This window comes from Pan paniscus, chromosome X (assembly GCF_029289425.2).
Source record: "Pan paniscus chromosome X, NHGRI_mPanPan1-v2.0_pri, whole genome shotgun sequence".
In the NCBI taxonomy this organism is placed as follows: domain Eukaryota; kingdom Metazoa; phylum Chordata; class Mammalia; order Primates; family Hominidae; genus Pan; species Pan paniscus.
This window is the reverse complement of record NC_073272.2, coordinates 134690111-134718105: the sequence shown is the minus strand read 5'-3', so window position 1 is coordinate 134718105 and position 27995 is coordinate 134690111. Positions and strand designations below refer to the sequence as shown.

The 27995-nt window shown below is 39.5% G+C and overlaps 1 protein-coding gene across 13 annotated transcripts in view; it reads left to right on the top strand.

The window, feature by feature from the left end:
• The window catches only part of ZNF75D (zinc finger protein 75D), a 222969-nt gene that overhangs the window by 56663 nt on the left and 138311 nt on the right, over positions 1 to 27995 (top strand). For 11 of the 13 annotated variants that reach the window (XM_063601652.1, XM_008968527.6, XM_063601647.1 and 8 more), the window contains one exon: positions 25 to 2081. The exons of 1 other annotated variant lie outside the window; for it this stretch is intronic. In XM_063601652.1, coding sequence (XP_063457722.1) covers positions 25 to 734 — 710 coding nt within the window. In that variant the 3' untranslated portion in view covers positions 735 to 2081. Of the gene's footprint in view, positions 1 to 24; positions 2082 to 27995 lie in introns of those variants that run through there. One more of the 13 variants, XM_014343559.5, reaches the window with a different exon arrangement.

The following is a 27995-nucleotide window of genomic DNA, read 5'->3' as shown; positions in this document are numbered from 1 at the left end:
TGATTATTCTGTTTATTCTAACAGGGTTAAAGCTAAAAAATGACACTGGAAATGATCATCCTATATCTGTTTCTACATCAGAAATACAAACATCAGGATGCGAAGTATCAAAAAAGACCAGAATGAAAATTGCCCAGAAAACAATGGGCAGGGAAAATCCTGGTGATACACACAGTGTACAGAAATGGCATCGAGCTTTTCCAAGGAAGAAAAGAAAGAAACTTGCAACTTGTAAACAAGAGCTTCCAAAACTTATGGATCTTCATGGGAAAGGCCCCACAGGGGAGAAACCTTTTAAGTGTCAGGAATGTGGGAAAAGCTTCAGAGTTAGCTCTGATCTTATTAAACACCACAGAATTCACACTGGAGAGAAACCCTATAAATGTCAACAATGTGACAGGAGGTTTAGATGGAGTTCAGATCTTAATAAGCACTTCATGACCCATCAAGGAATAAAACCATATAGATGCTCATGGTGTGGGAAAAGCTTTAGTCATAACACAAATCTACACACACACCAAAGAATTCACACAGGAGAGAAGCCCTTTAAATGTGATGAATGTGGAAAAAGATTCATTCAGAACTCCCACCTTATTAAACACCAGAGAACTCACACAGGTGAGCAGCCTTATACGTGTAGCTTATGCAAGAGAAACTTTAGTAGGCGATCGAGCCTTCTTAGACACCAGAAACTCCACAGAAGAAGGGAAGCATGTCTAGTGTCTCCAAACTGAGGAAAGTTACCATGTAGAGCTTGACCTTAGAAGTGGTGAAAGAATACAAAATTATGAGGCACCCAATGATAGGAATCTGTGATTAATAAAACATTTGGGAAGGGTACATGTTACACTTCACAAAAAGGAATCTAAGCTGTCTGTTTTATTCAGCATTGCATCTTCTGTGCCTAGCACAAGAGTTGATACATAAGGAGTATTTTATAAATAAAAAAATGAAAGTGTAGTGATGAGATTCCTTTAGCTATCCATCTATATGTATATATCTGGTTATTCAAAGCTTCCCCACCCCCAGTCATCTAAATTTTTCAGGTATCAAGTGCTCAACAGACATATGATAGTCAAGGCTCTTAGTCTCATTTTTTACTCTTTGTCAAGAGAAATGGAAAATAAGAGTACTTGGGCCCTCTTAAGGGAGCTCAGAGAGAATTACTAAATTAGGGACAGTTTCAATAGTTATCATTCTATCTACATGAACAATCAAGACCAGGACTCAGGGAACTTTACTCTGTAACAGAAAGAGAGGATTCAGTGTTTGCCCTGGGAGAATTGTCCCATTCTCGTTGCTTCTCTCCTGAGTACCCACTACCACAATGTCTTCTGTCAAGGAATTACAAGTAGCAAGGGAAGGTCTGAATGTAAGGACAGGCCTAGGGACCTTGCAAGCACTTGATATCTCTCCTCTTGCTGACTTTGTCAACATAGACATATAGTGAAATGATGAGGGAGGCAGTCTTGGCCCTCATCCAGGTATCTGTTTTTTTTTTTGTAGAAAGCACAAATAAGTGGTAAATGGTCTTTTTCTGACTTTCATTATGTGGACTGGATGGAGGCTTTCAAACTGGTGCCATACTGCTGCAGGACCTAAAGGGAGCCCCATCTTTATGGCTGATCAACTACAACCCTATATGCCTGAATACTCTGCAAGAAGGCCTGGAGATTTTGCAAAACTGATTTATTGAGAATGGCAAGGAGAGCCTTGTGAACTTTTAGCTTTGGTGCACAGCTGATACCAGGAGGGAACATCCTGAAGTGTCAGAGCAAAGTAAGGCATATGGCTCAGAGTGATGACGCCAGTCAGAGCCAGGCCAGATGGAAATTGTTTTCTGATGTTACTGGTTTTCTTTTCCCCATTAGCCAAAGTGACTATCTCTTAAGAGAAGATAATGTGACGTCAAGGGAAGTTGGAAGGCATGGATTTATATCTATGTCAGATCCTGGTTTATAATGTTGGCCAAGGCTTATTTATATATGTTTATTTAGTATTCCATAAAATTGTACTTCGTAATGAAAATGACACGTTTTATCTTAAATTTAGACAATAAACAAAACTTTGTTACCAAATCACTCAGAAATGGCCAATGTTTGCTTTTTTGAAATGGATGTCTTCAGATATTTTTTCCATCAAGAGACCGTTCTAAGCCTGTTTCCAAATTTATAAAATGAGGATTATAATTCCTACTTCTTAGGGCTACTGTGAGGATTAAATGCACACATGTGAGCATGTCTGACACAATGATGGGCCACATTTGGTGTTTCCTAAACATTTGGAACTTTCTTCATTCTTCCTTCACCTAGTTATTTAGAAAAGAAAATAAGCTTTGTTTACTTGCCCAGCTTTTAAGCATTCTTCATTAATGAGTTTTCCATCATTTCTAGCTGGTTTTTAGGCCCACTAATGATGGTCAGAATGGTAGCCTTCTGGCATGACATTCATTTGGTTCTAGAGGTGCTCCTCTCTAGTCAGCCTGAAACAATACACTGATGTCCCAATTCAGCGAGCTATACTGCTCATGAGTAACAAAACCAAAATATACTACAAACCCTCAACTTGAGATTCCTGAAAATGGAGGGGAGGTGATGGCTAGGGGTGGAATTTTTGTGGACAGTATTTATGCTACTAGGTGCATCCTCAAGCCAATAAAGTAGAAATGAAAGAGGAAAGAGGTGACTGCATATAATGGCGACTAAAAAGAATGAAAGTGCTAAGCCGAAAGGAGGAAGTGACCTGGGAGGAAAGGATCTCATATTCCCAAAGGCTTGGAGACTATGACTGCCTCACCACCCCTTCTCCTAGAATGATCTGAGATTGTGCCCTTGAAACTAAAATGGGAAATTCAAATTCCTGCAGAGGACTCCATTCTCTTTGTGTGAATCCATGTTTGCTAGCATCCTGGATAGCTGCTATCATACCACCATTCAAATAAATTTATTCATGTAGCTTTTATAAAGAAGGGAGGTTAACTAAAAAATTCAAGGATGTACTAGGTCAATGGACCCAGCAGTTATACTCATGAGAATCAGCAAAGTCCCCCAGAACAAGTCAGCAAAAGAGCACTCCATTTTCCCAAAGCTGCTTACCCCTGTTATAATACCTGTTACCTTCAAAGCTTATCATGCAGGTCCTCATCTACACTGGCATCATTATCAGCAGGGTTTGAGAGCAGGGAACATGGGTTCTATTTGAGAGATCAATTATTTAAGGCAAGTGGCAGGAAGTGACTGCCTTTAGATGGGTCTGAGCAGAAACAGAGAACTGAGATTTGTTATTCCAAGTTCAGATACTCCACCATCATTTGAATACAAGGGCCCCAGGAAAAAGCACATTCTCATCCCTGAGGTTGTGGAACAGGATCTAGAAATCAGTGCTCCTGGCTGACTCATTAGTGCCCAGTCTGCCCTTTCAGCCCTCTGACACAGTCTCCTAGGGCCACATTCCCCGTGCATCCTGACTACTCATGTCATCCCTTGCCAACTCAGAAAAAGAGGAGAAATGTATGTCCATGGAGATATGGGAAGTAAGGAAATAAATGGCAGAATGAGATAAAGGGAAGAGATGTCACTCTATTGCATAACTGCCCACCACCTTCTCAGCACATGGCTAATAGACATGAGCTCCATTGCCTTTCTGAGGACACAAGAGAAAGGCAGCATACAAAAGCTCAGGAACTGGAGAAATGGACAGATTATTCATTCATGGGACAGAGTGAAGAGGCAGAATGCTCCAATTCTTGATCCCACAGACAGAGATGGAACTGAAGACCTGAACCAAGTGTGAGGGGGTATGAACTCGTTTTCCAGTCTCTGTGCTCCCAGAGAAGATGAGCTGAGCAGAGAAAGATAAGAAAGGGTCTAGGAGAGCAGAGTTTAGCAGGCTTTTTCCACTTGTGTGCATTTGTGAGGACTGAGATTGGAAGTCAGGGACTCAGGGACCAAGCCATTGCTTGCTGTGGATGAGACACAAGAGCATGTGAGTGGGTCAAGCCTACCCTGTGCCAGACTCAGGTCTCCACCTTTTCCCTCCCAGCAAACAATGACATGGTTTCTATCCATGGGCCTTTTTGGGTTCCTTCTAGCTCCTTCTCCACTCCCAAGAAACCTCTTCCTCCTTTATTGCCTTGTTCCATCTGCCACAGGCCAATCCTGCTCCTGCCACTTTGCCACTTCCATTCTTTCAGGGAAGGAGAGGAGGAGGGGCCCAAAGACAGGGTGTAGTGAGTGTTATTGTGTTCCACTATTCCCAGAGGAATGGGCACAATAACTGAGAGTGGAAAGGCAGAGTTGGGGAGAGAAGAATAAACAAAACGGAATCATGGCCTAGTCTTCTGTCAAGTAATTTAAAGGCTCTCCTTGCTACTTCCCCTTTAATCCTTGAAAAACACTAAATGGCAGGTAGGTGGGCATGGTGATGACCGTGTTGGGGAGGAAGCTGTTCCTCATTTAAAGGAGGGGGCTACCTACAAACTTCTGTTCTTAGCTCAACAGCGAAGCCCTCCCATTCTCATTCTTGTTTTCTTTGCCTTCCTCTTCTCCCTCCATGCTCCCTGATCCTTCCTACCATTGTGGGTTCATGCATGAGACACTGGTAGAGAAGAAGGGACAGGGAGCCAGGGAAACTCTCAAGGACCATCAATCATGAGATATAAAGGGAGAGGTCAGGAGCCATGTTTGAGAGCAGTAGAGGGATAATATCACTCTTAGATCTGGACAACCCAGGGAAAGAAGAGAGGGAAGGAGGCCAGGTCAGCTTTGAGAAGCAGTTCTGCTCCAGGGCTGGGAGTTAGGGAGGAAGTAGGGAGGAGGACCTATGCAATGCCAAGAAAGATTTCCCTTGTCCCTCTTTAGGCTCTGTGTATCTCAGTGTGAGACTTGGGATGATTAGTTGACCATAAATGTATGATTTTGGTGGATGGTAAGATGGCCAAATAGGAACAGCTCTGGTCTGCAGCTTCCAGTGAGATCAATGCAGAAGGTGGGTGATTTCTGCATTTCCAACTGAGGTACCCAGCTCATCTCATTGGGACTGGTTAGACAGTGGGTGCAGCTCATGGAGGGTGAGCAGAAGCAAGGTGGGGTGTCACCTTACCCGGGAAGTACAAGGGGTTGGGAGAACTCCCTCCCCTAGCCACGGGAAGCCCTGAGGGACTGTGCCCTGAGGGATGGTGCATTCCAGCCCAGATACTACACTTTTCCCACGGTATTCACAACCCACAGACCAGGGGATTCCCTCAGGTGCCTATGCCACCAGGGCCCTGGGTTTCAACCACAAAACTGGGCAGCTATTTGGGCAGACACCAAGCTAGCTGCAGGAGTTTTTGTCATAACCCGGTGGCACCTGGAGAACCAGCGAGACAGAACTTTTCACTCCCTGGAAAGGGGGCTGAAGCCAGGGAGCCAAGTGGACTAGCTCATTGGATCCAACCCCACGGAGCCCAGCAAGCTAAGATCCACGGGTTTGAAATTCTCGCTGCCAGCACAGCAGTCTGAAGTCGACCTGGTATGCTCGATCTTGATGGGGGGAGGGGCATCCACCATTACTGAGGCTTGAGTAGGTGGTTTTCTCCTCACAGTATAAACAAAGCCACCAGGAAGTTCAAACTCGGCAGAGCCCACCACAGCTCAACAAAGCTACGCTAGCCAAACTGCCTCTCTAGATTCCTCCTCTCTGGGCAGGGCATCTCTGAAAGAAAGGCAGCAGCCCCAGTCAGGGCCTTATAGATAAAACTCCCAACTCCCTGGGACAGAGCACCTGGGGGAAGAGGTGGCTGTGGGCACAGCTTCAGCAGCCTTAAGCGTTCCTGCCTGCTGACTCTGAAGAGAGCAACGGATCTCACAGCACAATGCTCGAGCCCTGCTAAGGGACAGACTGCCTCCTCAAGTGGGTCCCTGATCCCCATGCCTCATGACTGGGAGACATCTCCCAGCAGGGGTCGACAGACACCTCATAAAGGAGAGCTCCAGCTGGCATCTGGCAGGTGCCCCTCTGGGACAAAGCTTCTAGAGGAAGGAACAGGCAGCAGTCTTTGCTGTTCTGCAGCCTCTGCTGGTGATACACAGGCAAACAGGGTCTGGAGTGGACCTCCAGCAAACTCCAGCAGACCTGAAGCAGAAGGGCCTGACTGTTAGAAGGAAAACTAACAAACAGAAAGGAATAGTATCAACATCAACAAAAAGGACGTCCACACAAAAACCCCATCTGAAGATCACCAACATCAAAGAGCAAAGGTAGATAAATCCATGAAGATGAGGAAAAAACAGCACAAAAAGGCTGAAAATTCCAAAAACCGTAATGCCTCTTTTCCTCAAAAGGACCACAACTCCTCGCCAGCAAGAGAACAAAACTGGACGGAGAATGCGTTTGACAAATTGACAGAAGTAGGCTTCAGAAGGTGGGTAATAACAAACTCCTCTGAGCTAAAGGAGCATGTTCTAACCCAATGCAAGGAAGCTAAGAACGTTGAAAAAAGGTGAGAGAAATTGCAAACTAGAATAATCAGTTTAGAGCAGAACACAAATGACCTGAAGGAGCTGAAAAACACAGCACGAGAACTTCATGAAGCATACACAAGTATCAATAGTTAAATCGATCAAGCAGAAGAAAGGATATCAGAGATTGAAGATCATTTTAATGAAATAAAGCATGAAGACAAGATTAGAGAAAAAAGAATGAAAAGGAACAAAGCCTCCAAGAAATATGGGACTATGTGAAAAGACCAAACCTACATTTCACTGGTGTACCTGAAAGTGACAAGGAGAATGGAACCAAGTTGGAAAACACTCTTCAGGATATTATCTAGGAGAACTTCCCCAACCTTGCAAGACAGGCCAACATTCAAATTCAGGAAATACAGAGAAAACCACAAAGATATTCCATGAGAAGAGCAACCCAAAGACACATAATTGTCAGATTCACCAAAGTTGAAATGAAGGAAAAAATGTTAAGGGCAGCCAGAGAGAAAGGTCGGATTACCCACAAAGGGAAGCCCATCAGACTAACAGCAGATCTCTTGGCAGAAACCCTACAAGCCAGAAGAGAGTGGGGGCCAATATTCAACATTCTTAAAGGAAAGAATTTTCAACCCAGAAGTTCATATCCAGACAAACTAAGCTTAATAAGCAAAGGAGAAATAAAATCCTTTACAGACAAGCAAATGCTGAGAGATTTTGTCACCACCAGGCCTACCTCACAAGAGCTCCTGAAGGAAGCATTAAATATGGAAAGGAAAAACCAGTACCAGCCACTGCAAAAACATACAAAATTGTAAAGACCATCGACACTATGAAGAAACTGCATCAAGTAATGGGCAAAATAACCAGCTGGCATCATAATGACAGGATCAAATTCACACATAAAAATATTAACCTTAAATGTAAATGGGCTAAATGTCCCAGTTAAAAGACAGAGAGTGGCAAATTGGATAAAGAGTCAAGATCCATCACTGTACTGTAGTCAGGGGACCCATCTCACGTGCAAAGACACACATAGGCTCAAGATAAAGGGATGGAGAAATATTTACCAAGTAAATGGAAACAAACAAACAAACAGAAAGGGTTGCAATCCTAGTCTCTGATAAAACAGACTTTAAACCAAGAAAGATCAAAAAAGACAAAGAAGGGCTTTACATAATGGTAAAGGGATCAATGCAACAAGAAGAGATAACTATCCTAAACATATATGCACCCAATACAGGAGGACCCAGATTCATAAAGCAAGTTCTTAGAGACTTACAAAGAGATGTAGACTCCCACACAATAATATTGGGAGACTTTAACACCCCACTGTCAATATTAGACAGATCACCAAGACAGAAAATTAACAAGCATATTCAGGACTTGAACTCAGCTCTGGACCAAGCAGACCTAATAGACATCTACAGAACTCTCCACCTCAAATCAACAGAATATACATTCTTCTCAGCACCACATCCCATTTATTCTAAAATTGATGACACAATTGGAAGTAAAATACTCCTCAGCAAATGCGAAATAATGGAAATCATAACAGTCTGTCAGACCACAGTGCAATCAAATTAGAACTCAGGATTAAGAAACTCACTCAAAACCTCACAACTACATGGAAATTGAACAACCTGCTCCTGAATGACTACTGAGTAAATAACAAAATTAAGGTAGAAACAAATAAGTTCTTTGAAACCAATGAGAACAAAGATACAACGTACCAGAATCTCTGGGACACAGCTAAAGCAGTGTTTAGAGGGAAATTTATAGAACTAAATACCCACAGGAGAAAGCAGGAAAGATCTAAAATTGACACCCTAACATCACAATTAAAAGAACTAGAGAAGCAAGAGCAAACAAATTCAAAAGCTAGCAGAAGACAAGAAATAACTAAGATCAGAGCCAAACTGAAGGAGATAGAGACATGAAAAACACTTCAAAAAATCAATGAATCCAGGAGCTGTTTTTTTGAAAAGATTAACAAAATAGATAGACTGCTAGCCAGACTGATAAAGAAGAAGAGAGAAAAATCAAATAGACACAATAAAAAATGATAAAGGGGATATCACCACTGATCCCACAGAAATACAAACTACCATCAGAGAATACTATAAATACCTCTATGGAAATAAACAACAAAATCTAGAAGAAATGGATAAATTGCTGGACACATACACCCTCCCAAGACTACACAAGGCAGAAGTCGAATCCCTGAATAGACCAATAACAAGTTCTGAAATTTAGGCAGTAATTAATAGCCTACCAACCAAAAAAGCCCAGGACCAGACAGATTCACAGCCGAATTCTACCAGAGGTACAAATAAGAGCTGGTACCCTTCCTTCTGAAACTATTCCAAACAATAGAAAAAGAGGGACTCCTCCCTAACTCATTTTATGAGGCTAGCATCATCCTGATACCAAAACCTGAGACACACACACACACAAAAGAAAATTTCAGGCCAATATCCCTGATAAACATCAATGAAAAAATCCTCAATAAAATACTGGCAAACCGAATCCAGCAGCACATCAAAAAGCTTATCCACCACCTTCAAGTCAGCTTCATCCCTGGGATGCAAGGCTGGTTCAACATATGCAAACCAATAAACATAATCCATCACTTAAACAGTACAAATGACAAAAACCACATGATTATCTCAATAGATGCAGAAAAGGCCTTCGATAAAATTCAACACTCCTTCGTGCTAAAAAGTCTCAATAAACTAAGTATTGATGGAACATATCTCAAAATAATAAGGGCTATTTATGACAAACCCACAGCCAATATCATACTGAATGGGCAAAAGCTGGGAGCATTCCCTTTGAAAACCACCAAAAGACAAGGATGCCCTCTCTCACCACTCCTATTCAACATAGTATTGGAAGTTCTGGCCACGGCAATCATGCAAGAGAAAGAAATAAAGGGTATTCAAATAGAAAGAGAGGAAGTCAAATTGTCTCTGTTTGCAGATGATATGATTGTATATTTTAAAAACCCCATCGTCTCAGCCCAAAATCTCCTTAAGCTGATAAGCAACTTCAGCAAAGTCTCAGGATACAAAATCAATGTGCAAAAATCACAAGCATTCCTATACACCAATAATAGACAAATGAGCCAAATCACGAGTGAACTCCCATTCACAATTGCTACAAAGAGAATAAAATACCTAGGAATCCAACTTACAAGGGATGTGAAGGACCTCTTCAAGGAGAACTAGAAACCACTGGTCAAGGAAATAAGAGAGGACACAAACAAATGGAAAATCATTCCATGCTCATGGATAGAAAGAATCAACATTGTGAAAATGGCCATACTGCCCAAAGTAATTTATAGATTCAGTGCTATCCTCATCAAGCTACCATTGACTTTCTTCACAGAATTAGAAAAAAAACTACTTTAAATTTTATATGGAACCAAAAAAAGAGCCCGTATAACCAAACAATCCTAAGCAAAAAGAACAAAGCTGGAGGCATCACGCTACATGACTTCAAACTATACTACAAGGCTACAGTAACCAAAACAGCATGGTACTGGTACCAAAACAGATATATAGACCAATGTAACAGAACAGAGAACTCAGAAATAACACCACACATCTACAACCATCTGATCATTGACAAACCTGACAACAACAAGCAATGGGGAAAGGATTCCTTATTTAATAAATGGTGTTGGGAAAACTGGCTAGCCACATGCAGAAAACTGAAACTGGATCCCTTCCTTACACCTTATACAAAAATTAACTCAAGATGGATTAAAGACTTAAATGTAAGACCTAAAACCATAAATACCCCAGAGGAAAACCTAGGCAATATGATTCAGGACATAGGCATGGGCAAAGACTTCATGGCTAAAATGCCAAAAGCAATGGCAACAAAAGCCAAAATTGACAAATGTGATCTAATTAAACTAAAGAGCTTCTGCACAGTAAAAGAAACTATCATCAGAGTGAACCAGCATCCTATAGAATGGGAGAAAATTTTTACAATCTATCCGTCTGATAAGGGGCTAATATACAGAATCTACAATGTACTTAAACAAATTTACAAGAAAAAAAGAAAACCTCATCAAAAAGTGGGTGAAGGATATGAACAGACACTTCTCAAAAGAAGACATTTATGCGGCCAACAAACTATTAAAAAAAAGTTCATCATCACTGGTCATTAGAGAAATGCAAATCAAAACCACCATGAGATATCATCTCACACAAGTTAGAATGGCAGTCATTAAAAAGACAGGAAACAACAGATGTTGGAGAGGATATGGAGAAATAGGAATGCTTTTACACTGTTGGTGGGAGTGTAAATTAGTTCAACCATTGTGGAAGACAGTGTGGTGATTCCTCAAGGATCTAGAACCAGAAATACCATTTGACCCAGCAATCCCATTACTGGGTATATACCTGAAGGATTATAAATCATTCTACTATAAAGACACATGCACATGTATGTTTATTGCAGCACTGTTCACAATAGCAAAGACTTGGAACCAACCCAAATGCTATCATTGTTAGACTGGATAAAGAAAAAGTGACACGTATACACCACGGAATACTATGCAGTCATAAAAAAGGATGAGTTCATGTCCTTTGCAGAGACATGGATGAAGCTGGAAACCATCATTCTCAGCAAACTAACACAGGAACAGAAAACCAAACACTGCATGTTCTCACTCATAAGTGGGAGTTGAACAATGAGAACACATGGACATAGGAGCGGAGGGAACATCGCACACTGGGGCCTGTCTGGGGGCGGGGGCCTAGGGGAGGGATAGCATTAGGAGAAGTACCTAATGTAGATGATGGGTTGATGGGTGCAGCCAACCACCATGGCACGTGTATACCTATGTAACAAACCTGCACATACTGCACATGTATCCCAGAACTTAAAGTATAATTTAAAAAAGAAAGAAATATAACTAATCATATGATCCAGCAGTCCCACTACTGGGTATTTGTTCAAAGGAAATGAAATCAATATGTCAAAGTGCAGCTTATATTTGCTGCTGCACTATTCTCAATAGCCATGATATGAAATCAACCTAAATGTTCATGAGTAGATGAATAAAGAAAATGTGGTATATAAAAAAAGTATGATTTTATTTCTGGGCTCTCAATTTTGTTCTATTTGTCTATATGCCTACCCTTATGCCAGTACAACACTGTTTTTAATTATTATAGGTTTGCAGTAATTTCAAAATAAGGAAGTGGGAGTCCTCCAATATTGTTCCTCTTTTTCAAGATTGTTTTGGCTATTGGATGTGTCTTGTAATTCCATTCATTTAACCAATTTGCACAGAGAGAGAGAGAAGCCAGAGTCTGAATGGTAAGAAATTTTTACCCTTTTGCTGTCTTGCCAGATTTTTGGGTTCCCTCTCCCTGAGCAGCCCTAGTGACCCTGCTTGACTGTATGCAAACCATTGCCATGAATTAAGAATATTTTCAAAGAGCCTACAAATTTTTGAGAAATCAGGCAGAGAGAGAAATATGACTCAAATTCTGTTTACGAAAGTATACTCAACACATTTAAAGTATCAGGAAGCCTAAAATCCCAAAAGTTAGTGTAAGGTTAAAAAGCTGGTGTGTTCTGTCAATTCCTGTGGTCCCAACAAAGTTAGCCTAGGAATTTCAGATAAATGGAACAAAAGATGACTTGCTAGAAATGCATAGGAAACAAAATATCGATTCACAGAACCAAATAAAAGCCTTCCACTAGAAACTAATAAATATATTATATATACATATATAAAATATATATATAGTTTTATATGTGCATACACAAGCAACGCCAGAGGAAAATAAACAGCAAATGAATAAAAATTAGAAACAAAAACAAATAAACAGGAAACCAGCCCTAAATTTTTTCTACTCAATCTACCTTGGAGGCTACAGTCTTATGCAAGGCCCCAAAAAAACCACACAATGAATGTTTTATTCCTGATACACAAAATAATAACTTTAAGTTCACCAATATCATCATACATCCTGTGCAATCAAGAGATTTACTCTAGGCGAACAACCAATAAGTACTCCAGTGCCAGCACTATACATGCAAAACAGTAAACATAGTGTGAAGCAATTGAAAGCATGCATGTGATAAATTTGGCTCCACACTAAATCCAGCTTCATGCTTAACTATAGTTTAAAAATTTGCCAAACTGCTGATGCCTTTCTTTACAATACTTATTTTGCATTAATCAAGACTAAGAGCTTTAACTATGAAAATGTTAACTCGCCAATTCTCTTTCAGGTTTTAAAGAATATTTCATTATCTAAACTTTTTCTACATCTTTTCCCCCTATTTACTGGTTCCTTACTACATTGTTTCATGGCTAACCTTTTCAAATCTGTAATTTGAGCTAACTTTTAGGTAACTTATGAATTAGACAAAATTACTTTTTTCTCACTATTAGCACAACACTTTCTGGCACATTTTGTAAGCAGAATTATGTGTTACCTAGAATTCTTATCCTTGGTAACCTAAAACTGTAGTGAAACCCTAAAAAGCAAGAAACCCCGAACTATCAGATATGGGCATTTATAGATAAGAACAATACATGATTTTAGAAACATATTTCACCGTATCACAGCCCTTTCTTTATTGGAAATGACCCAGATATTAAGTGAGCATCAAAAATAATTTTAAGATTTTAATTTACACATTTGCCTAAAATATTTATCCCATTCACTGTATACAATTCTTTCACTTTTAACAGTTTATCTAGATTACTTCTGTATACTGAGATATTAGACACTATCTTTTAAAGTTAGCTATTTCCTTGTTAACCATACTTTTAATAAACAGCGAGCATCATTTAGGTGCTCATGTAAACCTAAGTAAGAGCCTCAAAGTTAAATACATGGGTATTTTTGCCAATAACTCAGAGGATTTAGCTAACATTAAATTACTCTCATTTTTCATAAAAAAAGGCATGCTAACCAAGAACATTTTGCTTTGGCTAGGTTTATAGTTTTATTATCTTCTATGCCAAACCCTGACACCTCAAAATATCTAGCAGAGACAAATATAAAATCCAGACAAAAATGTATGCTGACAATTCTGAAGGCATTTCCATTTTTATTTTACCAATAATTTTAAAACCAGCATGTTTAGTAAAGTTACACTTAAGTCATGTGAACTTGAAAATTGCTTAGACTTAGTTACTTAATTTCTGAGTGCTCTTTTACTTACAAGCCAATTTGGTGGACACAACATATAGCTATAAGTGTACATACAAATAAACATATCGAGGCATGCATATACACACACAAAGAAAGATTCAATAGCTTTTACCTTGGAACCCTAGCCACGAGATGGCAATACAAGCTCACTGGTTTTACTTTGTTTGCCTCAATAGGTAATCCAATGAAGGCTGTGAACCAAAATTTTGGGTAAAGCAGTTTCCACGGCAGTTTGATTTTTAAAGGCCAACCTTCTTCAGACTCCAAAGAACACTGGCACCAAACAGCACCAAAGGAGAACATCACATACTAATTAGGCCTGACCCTGTTTAGAAGAGCAGCACCAAAGCCTGGATACATGCAATTCCATTCCATTTTCCCATTCAACAGGCAACTCCAGATTCCAAACAATATGGGGGCCAAACAGTATTGCAACTGCAAGAGAAAATTCTAAGGAGGGCTTAGTATTATGCCCCAGAGCCTTTGCCCAGGGGATCCCTCTTGGAGAGGTTGAGGTCCAGAAGATCCCCTGGGGCATTCCTTTTTTGGGGTCCACTCTTAGAGTGTCAGACGTCTTTGACCTTAGGTGGGCACTGGTGCTGCTTTGCATGTCTTCCCTCCAGAGGCAATGGCCTACTATTAGCTTTCCTTTGGTTCCTGTGTGTAATCCCTGACTTTTAGCATCCTTATGATTTGATAAGGCCATGCTTTCCCATGCTTTCTGTTCCACTAGAGTGATAACCATGAACTGTAATACTAGGAACTGGAGGCTGGGTGGGCTTCTTTTGTCCTAAGTCAGTTAAGTAGGATTAGGGAAGAATTTAGCATAAGAAAAGAAGGTTTAGGTTACCTGAAACATGTGTGAGTTCGCCCTGAGCTGCGAGTTTGCCCTGAGCTGTTCCACAATTAGGGATCAGAGACCACAACCAAAAAAGATAGAAAAGAGTCCTTCAGAGTGGCCCCAGCCAGAAACCGGCAGTTGCCTCCATGTTTAGGCGCTGCCCATCAAGAGTCCTGAGTTGGAAAGGAAAAGAGAGAGAGAGAGAGAGATTCCCCTGTATGGAGCAGAAAGGAAAAGGTGAAAAATAAATCCCAAACTTTAGGCTTACCTCCTGGCTGGCTCACCAAAATATGTTATAATGGAGGGTGTCCAGGTTCTTGGCATCTTGAATGAAGAATTGGACAGAACACACAAACAAAGCAAGGAAAGAATGAAGCATCAAAAGCAGAGATGTATTGAAAATGAAAGTACACTCCACAGGGTGGGAGTGGGCCTGAGGATAGGGGCTCAAGAGCCAGATTACAACATTTTCTGGGGTTTAAATACCTTCTAGAGGTTCCCATTGGTTACTTGGTATACACCCTACATAAATGAAGAGAATAAAGTAAAGTTACAAAGTCATTTACTAGGTGTACGCCCTATGTAAATGGAGAGGATATTTCCTGTCATAGCTGAAGTGTTTCCATTTGATGTAGTTCTAGGAAGTCAGCGTGAATTGGCCTTATGTTCTCTTCCTCCAGACTCTATTCTCCTGCCTCACTTCTCTAGTGCTTTTACTACCTTTACCTGCAGTTCTTTCCCCAAATTTATTGTGTTCTGCACTTTTAATTTTTAAGTAAATCTAATTTACACTTGAGGCATTTTCATCCCACAACTGAGATAAGCCTAAAATGCTGTTCTGGGTTACTGTTCAGTCTCTGCTTTGTATATTTGAAAGTAATGAGAACACAACTAATAAAACTCAAATGACTTCAACACACAGTGTTTTCCCCCACTAAAAACATGGTTGCATACAGTTGAAATTATGATAGCTAAATATTCTTGTCCTTGAAACTCCTCTACTGACTCTGTTAGAGTAGGCAGATAGCTGGATATGAGCAGGAGGGGGAGACCCTGAGATAAAAAGGAGATCTGGAAAATCTCACACCCCAGAGACCAGCAGAAACCGACATGCTAGATATGAGCAGAGAAGAGGGGTAATACCTATGCAGGAAGTAATGCCCCTTAAGACACCCAGTAATCACTCACTATGCAGTTAGCAGGTCAGAATGTGGCTAGTTACATGCTGGTAAGAAGAGAAAGAGGGCAAAGGAGAAATTCTTAAGAGATATGCAGATGCAATAAGTACAGATTTAGTTTTATACAACATTCTGGATGTGGTGGTAATAAGCAATGCAGCCATTCAGCTTGTTCCCATGTCAGCCAGATCAGCTGCACTTCCTCTGGTCCTCAACAAAATGAGATTCAGTTCTCTGCCAGACTGAAGCGATTAAAAACAAAACAACAACAAAAAACAATCATGTCTTTCCATAGGAACAAGAAGGTAGGCATGCCATCACCATGTGAGTAAAAAGTGTACCTCCCATAGAACTTACTGGTTCACTTTGCTCCTAAGTGCAACCCAGTTGTGGTCTTGTGTGTTGTGCTATGTCCTCCTCCCAGGGTGGTGAGTATATGAGACCAACAAACTGCTGCCAATCTGATCTCTTCAGTGATGGGTAATATGTGTTCAGCCATCTGGAGTTATTTAGAGTATGGAATCCTTCCTTCAACAATGGGGTGAATAGGAGATGACCAGAACATGCTGTGACTCCCATTTTGTCTTTCGTGCAAGAATGCTGAGATCATTATATCCAGCATTCATCTTTGCAGAGTCACTGGCTTTGCAAGACATTAATAGAAGTCACTTCTGGTTCAGGAGACTAGGAAGAGAGGGCATTGGCTTACTTTCATTCATTTCTAGAAATCTGCAAATGAGAGGCACTATTTTAATACCTCCTTAATATTTATCAAACACACATTATGTGTCTAGCATGGATTCATCATGAATGGCTTTTTAAATTTCCCACAAAAGAGTACACATATATTCACGACATAGATTTGCCTTCATCCATATTAGTCATGCTATGAGAGCCACAATTCTTTGACTTACAAACAAGCTCCCTAATACCGTTGTTTCTTCAAAACATTACTTTTGTCCAGTAACTCTTTTTATGGCAACTGAAGATGGTACATGAGCTCAGGTCTGTGAAATCTACCAGTCTTACCATGACCCAGAAACACCTGGCCTCATACAGTGCTAGAGCGGCCTGGTGAAAACTCAGTTGTAGCATTATAGAGGAAACAGAAGCCTGCAAGGTTGAAGGGCTGTTCTATAGGATATAACTCAAGTTCTGTACTCACAAGCAACCTATGGAGCCATTCTGCAAAGCCAGGATGGGATAGAGAGTGACCTCTCCCACTCTTATACCCAAAAAATGATTCACAGATTTTCTCTTTTCCTTCTCCCCAAAATAGGAATTGGATGGTTTGGAGGTTAAAATATTCGAGGCAAGATGCCTCTCCCATGGAACATGTTCACGGTTCCATTATCTTGGAAACCGACACGGACTCCTTGTCCCCTGCCCATTTTCAGGTCTTTGGGTAACAAGAGTGGGAGTTGAGAAGGGGTCACTGTCCTGAATAGGTGAGGGATCCAGATGACCATGGGGAGTTTGGCTTGTTGCTTCCTAATGTGGGGAAGAGAACTAGTTCTGGACCCGAGGGGATTTAGTATGGCACCACCTAGCACTCCCATGTCCAGCTGTAATATTCCATGAAAAACTGATGCAATTCCATAATGGTATCACTTCCAAGGATTCCTATCTTTCAGCAACAAATTCTTAGGTTATTTCACCAGGTACACATCCACCAACATTTCCAGGTGCTGGCAGAGTATAAGGAAATGGTTTTACAGGGAGGGAGGTAAGATAAATATTTTTTATTTTTATTTTTAATTTTTGTGGGTACATAATATATATGTATATAGGTATGTATAAATATGTGTATATATATATATATATATATATATATGAGATATTTTGGTAGAGGCCTGCAGTGTATAATAATTACATCATGAACAATTGGGTATCCATCTCCTCAAGAATTTATTCTTTGTATTATAAACAATCCAGTTATACTATTTTAGTTATTTTAAAATGTACAATTAAATTATTATCAACTATGATCCCCCTGTTGTGCTATCAAATACTAGGTCTTATTTAGCTTTCTATTTTTTTTGTACCCATTAACCATCCCCACCTCCCTCACTGCTCCCTCACTGTATTTCCTAGCCTCTGGCAACCATCCTTCTATTCTCTATATCCATGAGTTCAATTGTTTTGATTTTTAGACCATATACATAAATGAGAACACGTGATGTTCATCTTTTTGTGCCTGGCTTACTTTGCTTAACATAATGACCTCCGCTTTTATCCAGGTTGTTGCAAATGAAAGAATCTCATTCTTTTTATGACTGAATAGTAATCCATTGTGTTTACGTACCACATTTTCTTTATCCATTCTTCTGTTGATGGACACTTAGGTTGCTTCCAAATCTTAGTTATTGTGACCAGTGCTGCAATAAACATGGGAGTGCCAATATCTCTTTGATATACTAATTTTATTTGCTGTATATACTCAGCAGTGGAGTTGTTGGATCCTGTGGTAGCTCTATTTTTAGTATTTTGAGTATCCTTCAAACTGTGTTCTATGGCAGTCGTAGTAATTTATATTACCGCCAAAGATGTAGAAGTGTTCCCTCTTCTCCAGATCTTCACCAGCATTTGTTATTGCCTCACTTCTGGAAAAATAACACGTTAGCTGTGGTGAGATGATATCCAAATGTAGTTTTGATTTGCATTTCTCTGATGATCAATGATGTTGAGGACCTTTTCATATGTCTCTTTGTCATTTGTATGTTTTAAGAAATGTCTATTCAGATATTTTGTCCATTTTTAACTGGATTATTTGATTTTTTCCTGTAGAGATTTTTATGCTCCTTATATGTTCTGGTTAATTCATCCTTTGCCAGATGGGCACTTTGCAAAAATTTTGTCCTACTCTGTGAGTTGTCTCTTCCCTTTGTTGGTTGTTTCTTTTGCTGTGCAGAAGGTTTTTCACTTGATATGATCCCATTTGTCCATTTTTGCTTTGGTTGTCTGTGCTTGTGGGGTGCTACTCAAGACATTTTTGCCCAGACCAACGTCCTGGAGATTTCCCCCAATGTTTTCTTGTTTGTAGTTTCAAGTTTGAGGTCTTAAGTTTAAGTCTTTAATTCATTTTTATTTTACTTTTGTATATGGTGAGAGATAGGGGGTCTAGTTTCATTCTTCAGTTTATGGATATCCAGGTTTCCGAGCACCATTTATTGAACAGACTGTCTTTTCCCCAGTGTATGTTCTTGGCACCTTTGTCAAAAATGAGCTCACTGTAGGTGTTGTGGATTTTCTTCTGTGTTCCCTGTCCTGTTACATTGGTCTATGTGTCTGTGTTTATGCTGGTACCATGCTGTTTTGATTCCTATAGCTCTGTAATATAATCTGAAGTCAGGTAATGTGATTCCTGTAGTTTTCTTCTTTTTGCTCAGGACAGCTTTGGCTCTTTTGGGTCTTTTGTGGTTCCATAAACATTTTAGGATTTTTTTTTTCTATTTTTGTGAAGAATGTCATTGGTGTTTTAATAGGGATTGCATTGAATCTGTAGGCTGCCTTGGGTAGTATGGACATTTTAATGATATTATTCTTCCAATCCATGAACATGGAATATCTTTCTATTATTTTGTGTTGTCTTCAATTGCTTTCATCACTGTGTTATACTTTTCATAATAGACATATTTCACTTATTTGGTTAATTCTTAGGTATTTAATTTTATTTCTGAGTATTGTAAATGGGACTAATTTATTGACTTCTTCATATTGTTCACTGTTGGCATATAGAAAGGCTACTGATTTTTGTATATTGATTTTGTAATGTGCAACTTTCATAAATTTATCAGTCCTAATACTTATTTGGTGGAGTTTTTAGTTTTTTCCAAATATAAGATCATATTATCTGCAAACAAGTATGATTTGACTTCTTCCCTTGCAATTTTAATGCCCTTTATTTCTTTCTCTTGTCTGACTGCCCTAGGTAAGACTTTCATTATTATGTTGAATAACAGTGGTGGCATTGGGCATCCTTGTCATGTTTCAGATTTTAGAGGAAAGGCTTTCAATTTTTCCCCATTCAGCATACTAGATGTGGGTTTGTCCTACATGGCTTTTATTATGCTGAAGTATGTTCCTTCTATATCCAGCTTTTGAGGATTTTTACCTTGAAGAAATATGGACTTTATGAAATGCACTTTCAACATCAATCAAAAGGATCATATGTTTTTGTCCTTCATTCTGTTGATGTGATGTATCACGTTGATTGATATGTATATGTTGAATCATCCTTGAATCCCTGGGATAAATCCCACTTGTTCATGATGAGTGATCTTTTTAATGTATTGTTGAATTCTGATTGCTAGTATTTGGTTGAGGATTTCTGCATTAATACTCATCAGAGATATTGGTCTGTAGGTTTTTTTTTTTTTTTTTGGTGTATCTTTGTCTAGTTTTGGTATCAGGGTAATACTGGCCTTGCAGAATGAATTTGGATGTGTTCCCTTCTTCACTACTTTTCAGAACAGTTTGAGTAGAAGAGATATTAATTCTTCTTTAAATGTTTGATAGAATTCAGCACTGAAATATTGTGTCCTGGATTTTTCTTTGCTGGGACACTTTTCCTGACAGCTTTTTGCTCCTTACTTGTTGTTGATCTGCTCAGGTTTTGGATTTCTTCCTTGTTTAATCTTTGTAGGTTGGATATGTCTAGCAGTTTATTCATTTCTTCTAGATTTTTCAATGTATTGGCAAATAGTTGTTCATAGTAGCCATTAATGATTTTTTGAATTTCTGTGGTATCAGTTGTAATCTCTCCCTTTTCATCTCTGATTTTATTTATTTGGGTCTTCTCCACTTTTTTCTTAGCCAGTCTGGCTAAAGGTTTGCCAATTTTGTTTATCTTTTAAAAAAACTGAGCTTTTGTTTCATTGGTCTTTTGTATTGTTTTCTTCATTTTTCACATTCGTTTATTTATGCTCTGCTTTTTGTTATTTCTGTTATTATAATTTTGGGTTCAGTTTACTCTTGCTTTTCTAGTTCTTTAAGATGCATCATTAGGTTACTTATTTGAAGTTTTTCTTCTTTTTTGATATAGGCACTTATAGCTATAAACTTCCCTCTTGGTACTGATTTTGCTATATCCCATATGTTTTGGTATGTTGGGCTTCCATTATCATTTTTTCAAGAAATTTTTCAATTTCCTTCTTTATTCTTTCATTGACCCACTGGTCATTCAGGGGTATGCTGTTTAATTTCCATGTGTTGGTATAATTTCAAAAATTCATCTTCTTGTTGATTTCTAGTTTTATTCCATTGTGGTCAGAAAAGATGCTTGATATTTTTTCAATGTTTATGATTGTTTTAAGACTTGTTTTGTGACCTACCCTTGAGAATGATCCATGTGTCGAGGAAAAGATTGTATTCTGCAGCCATTGGATGAAATATTCTGTAAATATCTATTAAGTCCATTTGTTCTATAGTGCAGATTAACTTTGATGTTTCTTTGTTGATTTTCAGTCTGGGAGATCTGTCTAATGCTGAAGTTGGGATGTTGAAGTCTCCAGCTATAATTTTATTGGGGTCTATATATTTCTTTATCTCTAATAATATTTGCCTTACATATCTGGGTGCTCCAGTGTTGGGTGCATATATATTTACAATCCTTATATGCTCTTGCTGAATTGACCCCTTTATCATTACATGAGGATCTTCCTTGTCTCTTTTTATAGGGTTTTCCCTGAAACCTCTTTTGTCCAGTACAAGTGTGGCTACTCTTGTCCTTTTTGGGCTTCAATTGGCGTGGAATATCTTTTTACATCTTTTTATTTTCCATCTGTGTGTATATTTATGAGTGAAGTATGTTTCTTGCAGGCAACAGATGATTGGGTCTTGTTTTTTCATTCATTCAGCTACTCTATGTCTTTTGATTGAAGAGTTTAGCCAATTTACATTCGTTGTTATTATTGATAAATAGGAACTTACTTCTGCAATTTTGTTATTTGTTTTCTGGTTGTTTTGTGGTCTTCTCTTCCTTCTTTCTTTCCTTCCTGTCTTCCTCTTAGTGAAGGTGATTTTCTCTGGTGTATGTTTTAATTTCTTGCATTTTATTTTTGTGTATGTGTTATATGTTTTTTGATTTGAGGTTACCATGAGGCTCAAAAATACTATCTTATAACCCATTATTTTGAACTGATGAGAACTTAATACTGATTGCATAAACAAACAAGCAAGCATGCAAAAAGAAAACTAATAATAATTCAACACTTTAACTTCATCCCTCTGCTTTTTAAGTTTTTATTGTTTCTTGTTATGTCTTATTCTACTGTCCCTGTCTTGAAAAGTTGTTGCAGTTATTATTTTCTTTCATTCATCATTTAGTCTTTCTACTTATGTTAACTGTAGTTTACATACCACAATTACGGTGCTATAGTATTCTATGTTTTTCTGTGAGCTTACTAATACCGGTGAGTTTTGTACCTGCTGATGTTTTCTTCTTGCTCATTACCATCATTTTCTTTCAGATTGAAGAACTCTCTTTAGTATTTCCTGTAGTAGAGGTCTGGTGTTTATGAAGTCTCTCAGCTTTTGTTTGTCTGGGAAGGTCTTTATTTCTTCTTCATGCTTAAAGGACAGTTTTGCCTATGTGCTTTTATTCTAGGGTAAAACTTTATTTCCTTTACCACTTTAAATATGTCATGCCACTGTCTCCTGGCCTATAAGGTTTCCATCGAAAAGTCTGCTTCCAGATGTATTGGCACTCCATTGTACGTTATTTGTTTCTTTTCTCTTGCTGTGTATAGGATCCCTTCTTTATCTTTGACCTCTGAGAGCTTGATTATTAAATGCTTTGAGGTAGTCTTCTTTAGGTTAAACCCGCTTGGTGTTCTATAGCCTTCTTGTACTTGGATGTTGACATTCTTCTCTACCTTTGAGAAATTCTCTGATATTACCCCTTTGAATGAACTTTCTACCCCTGTCTCTCTTTCTACATCCTCTTTAAGGCCAATAACTCTTTTTTTTTTTGAGACAGAGTTTCACTCTTGTTGCCCAGTCTAGAGTGTAATGGCGTGAACTCAGCTCACTGCAACCTCTGCCTCCCGGGTTCAAGCAATTCCTCTGCCTCAGCCTCCCGAGTAGCTAGGATTACAGGCACATGCCACCACACCTGGCTAATTTTTGTATTTTTAGTAGAGATAGGGTTTCACCATTTTGGCCAGGCTGGTCTCGAACTTCTGACGCCGTGATCTGCCCGCCTTGGCCTCCCAAAGTGCTGGGATTACAGGCATGAGACACTGCTCCCGGCCTAAGGCCAATAACTCTTAGATGTGTTCTTTTGAGGCTATTTTCTAGATCCTGTAGGCATTCTTCACTGTTTTTTATTATTTTTTCTTTTGTCTCCTCTGATTATGTATTTTCAAACATCCTGTCTTCAGGTTTACTAATTATTTCCTCTGCTTGATAAATTCTGCTATTAAGAGACTGATGCATTCTTCATGATGTCATTTGCATTTTTCAACTCTAGAATTTCTGCTTCATTCTTTTTTAATTATTTCAATCTTTTGTGAAATTTATCTGCTAGAATTATGAATTCCTTCTCTGTGTTATTTTGAATTTATTTTTCTCAAAACAGCTAATGTTTAATTCTTTGTCTGAAATGCCACATATCTCTGTTTCTCATGAATTGGTCCCTGCTGCCTTATTTAGTTCATTTGTTTAGGTCTTGTTTTTCTGGATGGTGTTGATGCTTGTAGATGTTCATCTGTGTCTAGGCATTGCAAAGTTAGATATTCATTGTAGTCTACGCAGACTGGGCTTGTTTGTGCTTGTCCTTCTGGGGAAGGCAGAAACTGTCTCTCAGACCACAGTGCAATCAAATTAGAACTCAGAATTCAGAAACTGACTCAAAACCACACAACTACATGGAAACTGAACAACTTGCTCCTGAATGACTACTGGGTAAATAACGAAGTGAAGGCAGAAATAAAGATGTTCTTTGAAACCAATGAGAACAAAGACACAACATACCAGAATCTGTGAGACACATTTAAAGCAGTGTGTAGAGGGAAATTTATAGCACTAAATGCCCACAAGAGAAAGCAGGAAAGATAAAATCGACACCCTAACATCACAATTAAAAGAACTAGAGAAGCAACAGCAAACAAATTCAAACGCTAGCAGAAGGCAAGAAATAACTAAGATCAGAGCAGAACTGAAGGAGATAGAGACACAAAAAACCCTTCAAAAAAATCAATGAATCCAGGAGCTGGTTTTTTGAAAAGATCGACAAAATTGATAGACCACTAGCAAGACTAATAAAGAAGAAAAGAGAGAAGAATCAAATAGACACAATAAAATATAATGATAAAGGGGATATCACCACCGATCCCACAGAAATACAAACTACTATCAGAGAATATTATAAACAGCTCTATGCAAATAAACTAGAAAATCTAGAAGAAATGGATGAATTCCTGGACACATACACCCTCCCAAGACCAAACCAGGAAGAAGTTGAGTCTCTGAATAGACCAATAACAGGCTCTGAAATTGAGACAATAATTAATAGCCTACCAACCAAAAAAAGGCCAGGACCAGACGGATTCACAGCCAAATTCTACCAGAGGTACAAAGAGGAGCTGGTACCATTCCTTCTGAAACTATTCCAATCAATAGAAAAAGAGGAAATCCTCCCTAACTCATTTTATGAGGCCAACATCACCCTGATACCAAAGCCTGGCAGAGACACAACAAAAAAAGAAAATTTTAGACCAATATCCCTGATGAACATCTATGCGAAAATCCTCAATAAAATACTGGCAAACTGAATCCAGCAGCACATCAAAAAGCTTCTCCGTCATGATCAAGTGGGCTTCATCCCTGGGATGCAAGGCTGGTTCAACATATGCAAATCAATAAATGTAATTCATCACATAAACTGAACCAACAACAAAAAGCACATGATTATCTCAATGGATGCAGGAAAGGCCTTTGAAAAAATTCAACAGCCCTTCATGCTAAAAACTCTCAATAAACTAGGTACTGATGGAACGTATCTCAAAATAATAAGAGCTATTTATGACAAACCCACAGCCAATATCATACTGAATGGGCAAAAACTGGAAGCATTCCCTTTGAAAACCAGCACAAGACAAGTATGCCCTTTCTCACCACTCCTATTCAACATAGTGTTGGAAGTTCTGGCCAGGACAATCAGGTAAGAGAAGGAAATAAAGGGTATTCAATTAGGAAATGAGGAAGTCAAATTGTCCCTGTTTGCAGATGACATGATTGTATATTTAGAAAACCCCATCATCTCAGTCCAAAATCTCCTTAAGCTGATAAGCAACTTCAGCAAAATCTTAGGATACAAAATCAATGTGCAAAACTCACAAGCATTCCTATACACCATTAAGACAGAGAGCCAAATCATGAATGAACCCCCATTCACAATTGCTACAAAGAGAATAAAATGCCTAGGAATACAACTTACAAGGGATGTGAAGGACCTCTTCAAGGAGAACTAGAAACCACTGGTGAAGGAAATAAAAGAGGACACAAACAAATGGAAAATCATTCCATGCTCATGGATAGAAAGAATCAACATCGTGAAAATGGCCATACTGCCCAAAGTAATTTATAGATTCAATGCCATCCCCATCAAGCTACCAATGACTTTCTTCACAGAATTGGAAAAAATTACTTTAAAGTTCATATGGAAGCAAAAAAGAGCCTGCATTGCCAAGACAATCCTAAGCCAAGAGAGCAAAGCTGGAGGCATCACGCTACCTGACTTCAAACTATACTACAAGGCTACAGTAACCAAAGCAGCATGGTACTGGTACCAAAACAGAGATATAGACCAGTGGAACAGAACAGAGCCCTCAGAAATAACGCCACGCATCTACAACCATCTGATCTTTGACAAACCTGACAAAAACAAGAAATGGGGAAAAGATTCCCTACTTAGTAAATGGTGCTAGGAAAACTGGCTAGCCATATGTAGAAAGCTGAAACTGGATCCCTTCCTTACACCTTATACAAAAATTAATTCAAGATGGGTTAAAGACTTTAATATTAGACCTAAAACCGTAAAAACCCTTGAAGGAAACCTAGGCAATACCAATCAGGACATAGGCATGGGCAAGGACTTCATGACTAAAACACCAAAAGCAATGGCAACAAAAGCCAAAATAGACAAATGGGATTTAATTAAACTAAAGAGCTTCTGTGCAGCAAAGAAACTACCATCAGAGTGAACAGGCAACCTACAGAATGGGAGAAAATTTTTGCAATCTACTCATCTGACAAAGGGCTAATATCCAGAATCTACAAAGAACTCAAAGAAATTTGCAAGAAAAAAACAAACAACCCCATCAAAAAGTGGGCAAAGGATATGAATAGACACTTCTCAAAAGAAGACATCTGTGCAGCCAACAGAGACATGAAAAAAAGCTCATCATCATTGGTCATCAGAGAAATGCAAATCAAAACCACCATGAGATACCATCTCACGCCAGTTAGAATGGCAATCGTTAAAAAGTCAGGAAACAACAGATGCTGGAGAGGATGTGGAGAAATAGGAACACTTTCACACGTTGATGGGAGTGTAAATTGGTTCAACCATTGTGGGAGACAGTGTGGCGATTCCTCAAGGATCTAGAACTAGAATTACCATTTGACCCAGTAATCACATTACTGGGTATATACCCAATGGATTATAAATCATGCTACTATAAAGACACATGCACACGTATGTTTATTGCAGCACTATTCACAATAGCAAAGACTTGGAACCAATCCAAATGTCCATCAATGATAGACTGGATTATACACCATGGAATACTATGCAGTCATAAAAAAGGATGAGTTCATGTCCTTTGTAGGGACATGGATGAAGCTGGAAACCATCATTCTCAGCAAAGTATCACAAGGACAGAAAACCAAACACTGCATGTTCTCACTCATAGGTGGTAACTGAACAATGAGATCACTTGGACACAGGGCAGGGAACATCACACACCAGGGCCTGTTGGGTGGTGGGGGGCTCGGGGAGGAATAGCATTAGGAGAAATACCTAATGTGAATGATGAGTTGATGGGTGCAGTAAACCAACATGGCACATGTGTACCTATGTATCAAACCAGCATGTTGTGCACATGTATTCTAGAATTTAAAGTATAATAATAATGATGATAATAATAATAATAAAAGATCTCTAAGAATTCCTTGGATTGCCATGCGGAGACCTCCCCTCCTCCAGAAACAGATGCCATGCAAATGGAGTATGGTGCTCTGTGCTGAACACCTGGCACTGGCTTGTGGTGATGCAAGTCCTCTGTGGCTACCACCACTGGGGCTGTACTGGGCCTGACGTGAAGCCATCACAGCAGTGGGCCTTGCCCAAGGTCATTCCCTTCAAGGCAGGGAGTTCCCCCAGGTTCTGGGTATGTCCAGAGATGCAGTCTGGGAGCCAGGGATTAGAGTAAAATACCTTCGCAATTTACCTTTTGTTTTGTTCGACTGCAGCTAAGCTGGCGCTCCAACTACGACACAGTTTTCCCACTCTTCCCTCCCCTTTGCAAAAGTATAGGAGTCTTTCCCTGTGGCCACCATCACCACTGGTCCATGGGGAGTTCTGTCAGGCCATCACTGATGTTCACTTAAAGCCCAAGGGCTCTTCCATCAGCTTGTAGTGAATGCTGCCAGGGCTGGGGCTCAATCTGCAGGGCAGTGGGCTCCCGTATGACCCAGGGCGGGTCCAGAAATGCTGTCTAAGAGCTGAGGCCTGGACTCGAGGACCCCAACAGCCTGCTTGTTGCTCTACTGCACTGGCTGAGCTGGTACTTAGGGTCTAATACAAAGTCCCCTTTACTTTTCTCTGTTCTTGTTTCAAATGGAAGGAGTCCTTCACCATAGCTGGGAGGATGCTGGGTCATCCCTGAAGTCAGCGCGCCTCAGAGCCCAAGGCCCATGGCTTACTCCCTGCATCTCGCTGGGTGTTATTCAGTGCCCAAGGGCTCTTTAGTCAGCAGGTGATAGGTCCTGCCAGGACTGGGTCCTTTCCTTCAAGGCAATGGGCTCCCTTCTGGCCTAGTGTGCATCTAGAAATGTCGCCCAGGAGCTAGGGCCTGGAAAAGGAGCCTTACAACTCTGCCCAGTGCCCTATTCTACTGTGATTCAGCTGGTATCAAAGATGCAACATAATGTCCCCTTTAATGTGTTAGTCCATTTTTATACTGCTATAAAGGACTACCTTTATTCACTCTCCTCTCCTTAAGCAGAAGTAAGGGGACGTTTTAATTGCTGTGAGCTGCACTACCAGGGGTTGGAGGAGGGATGGCACAAGGGCTCCACTAGTCATGTCAGCTGCTGT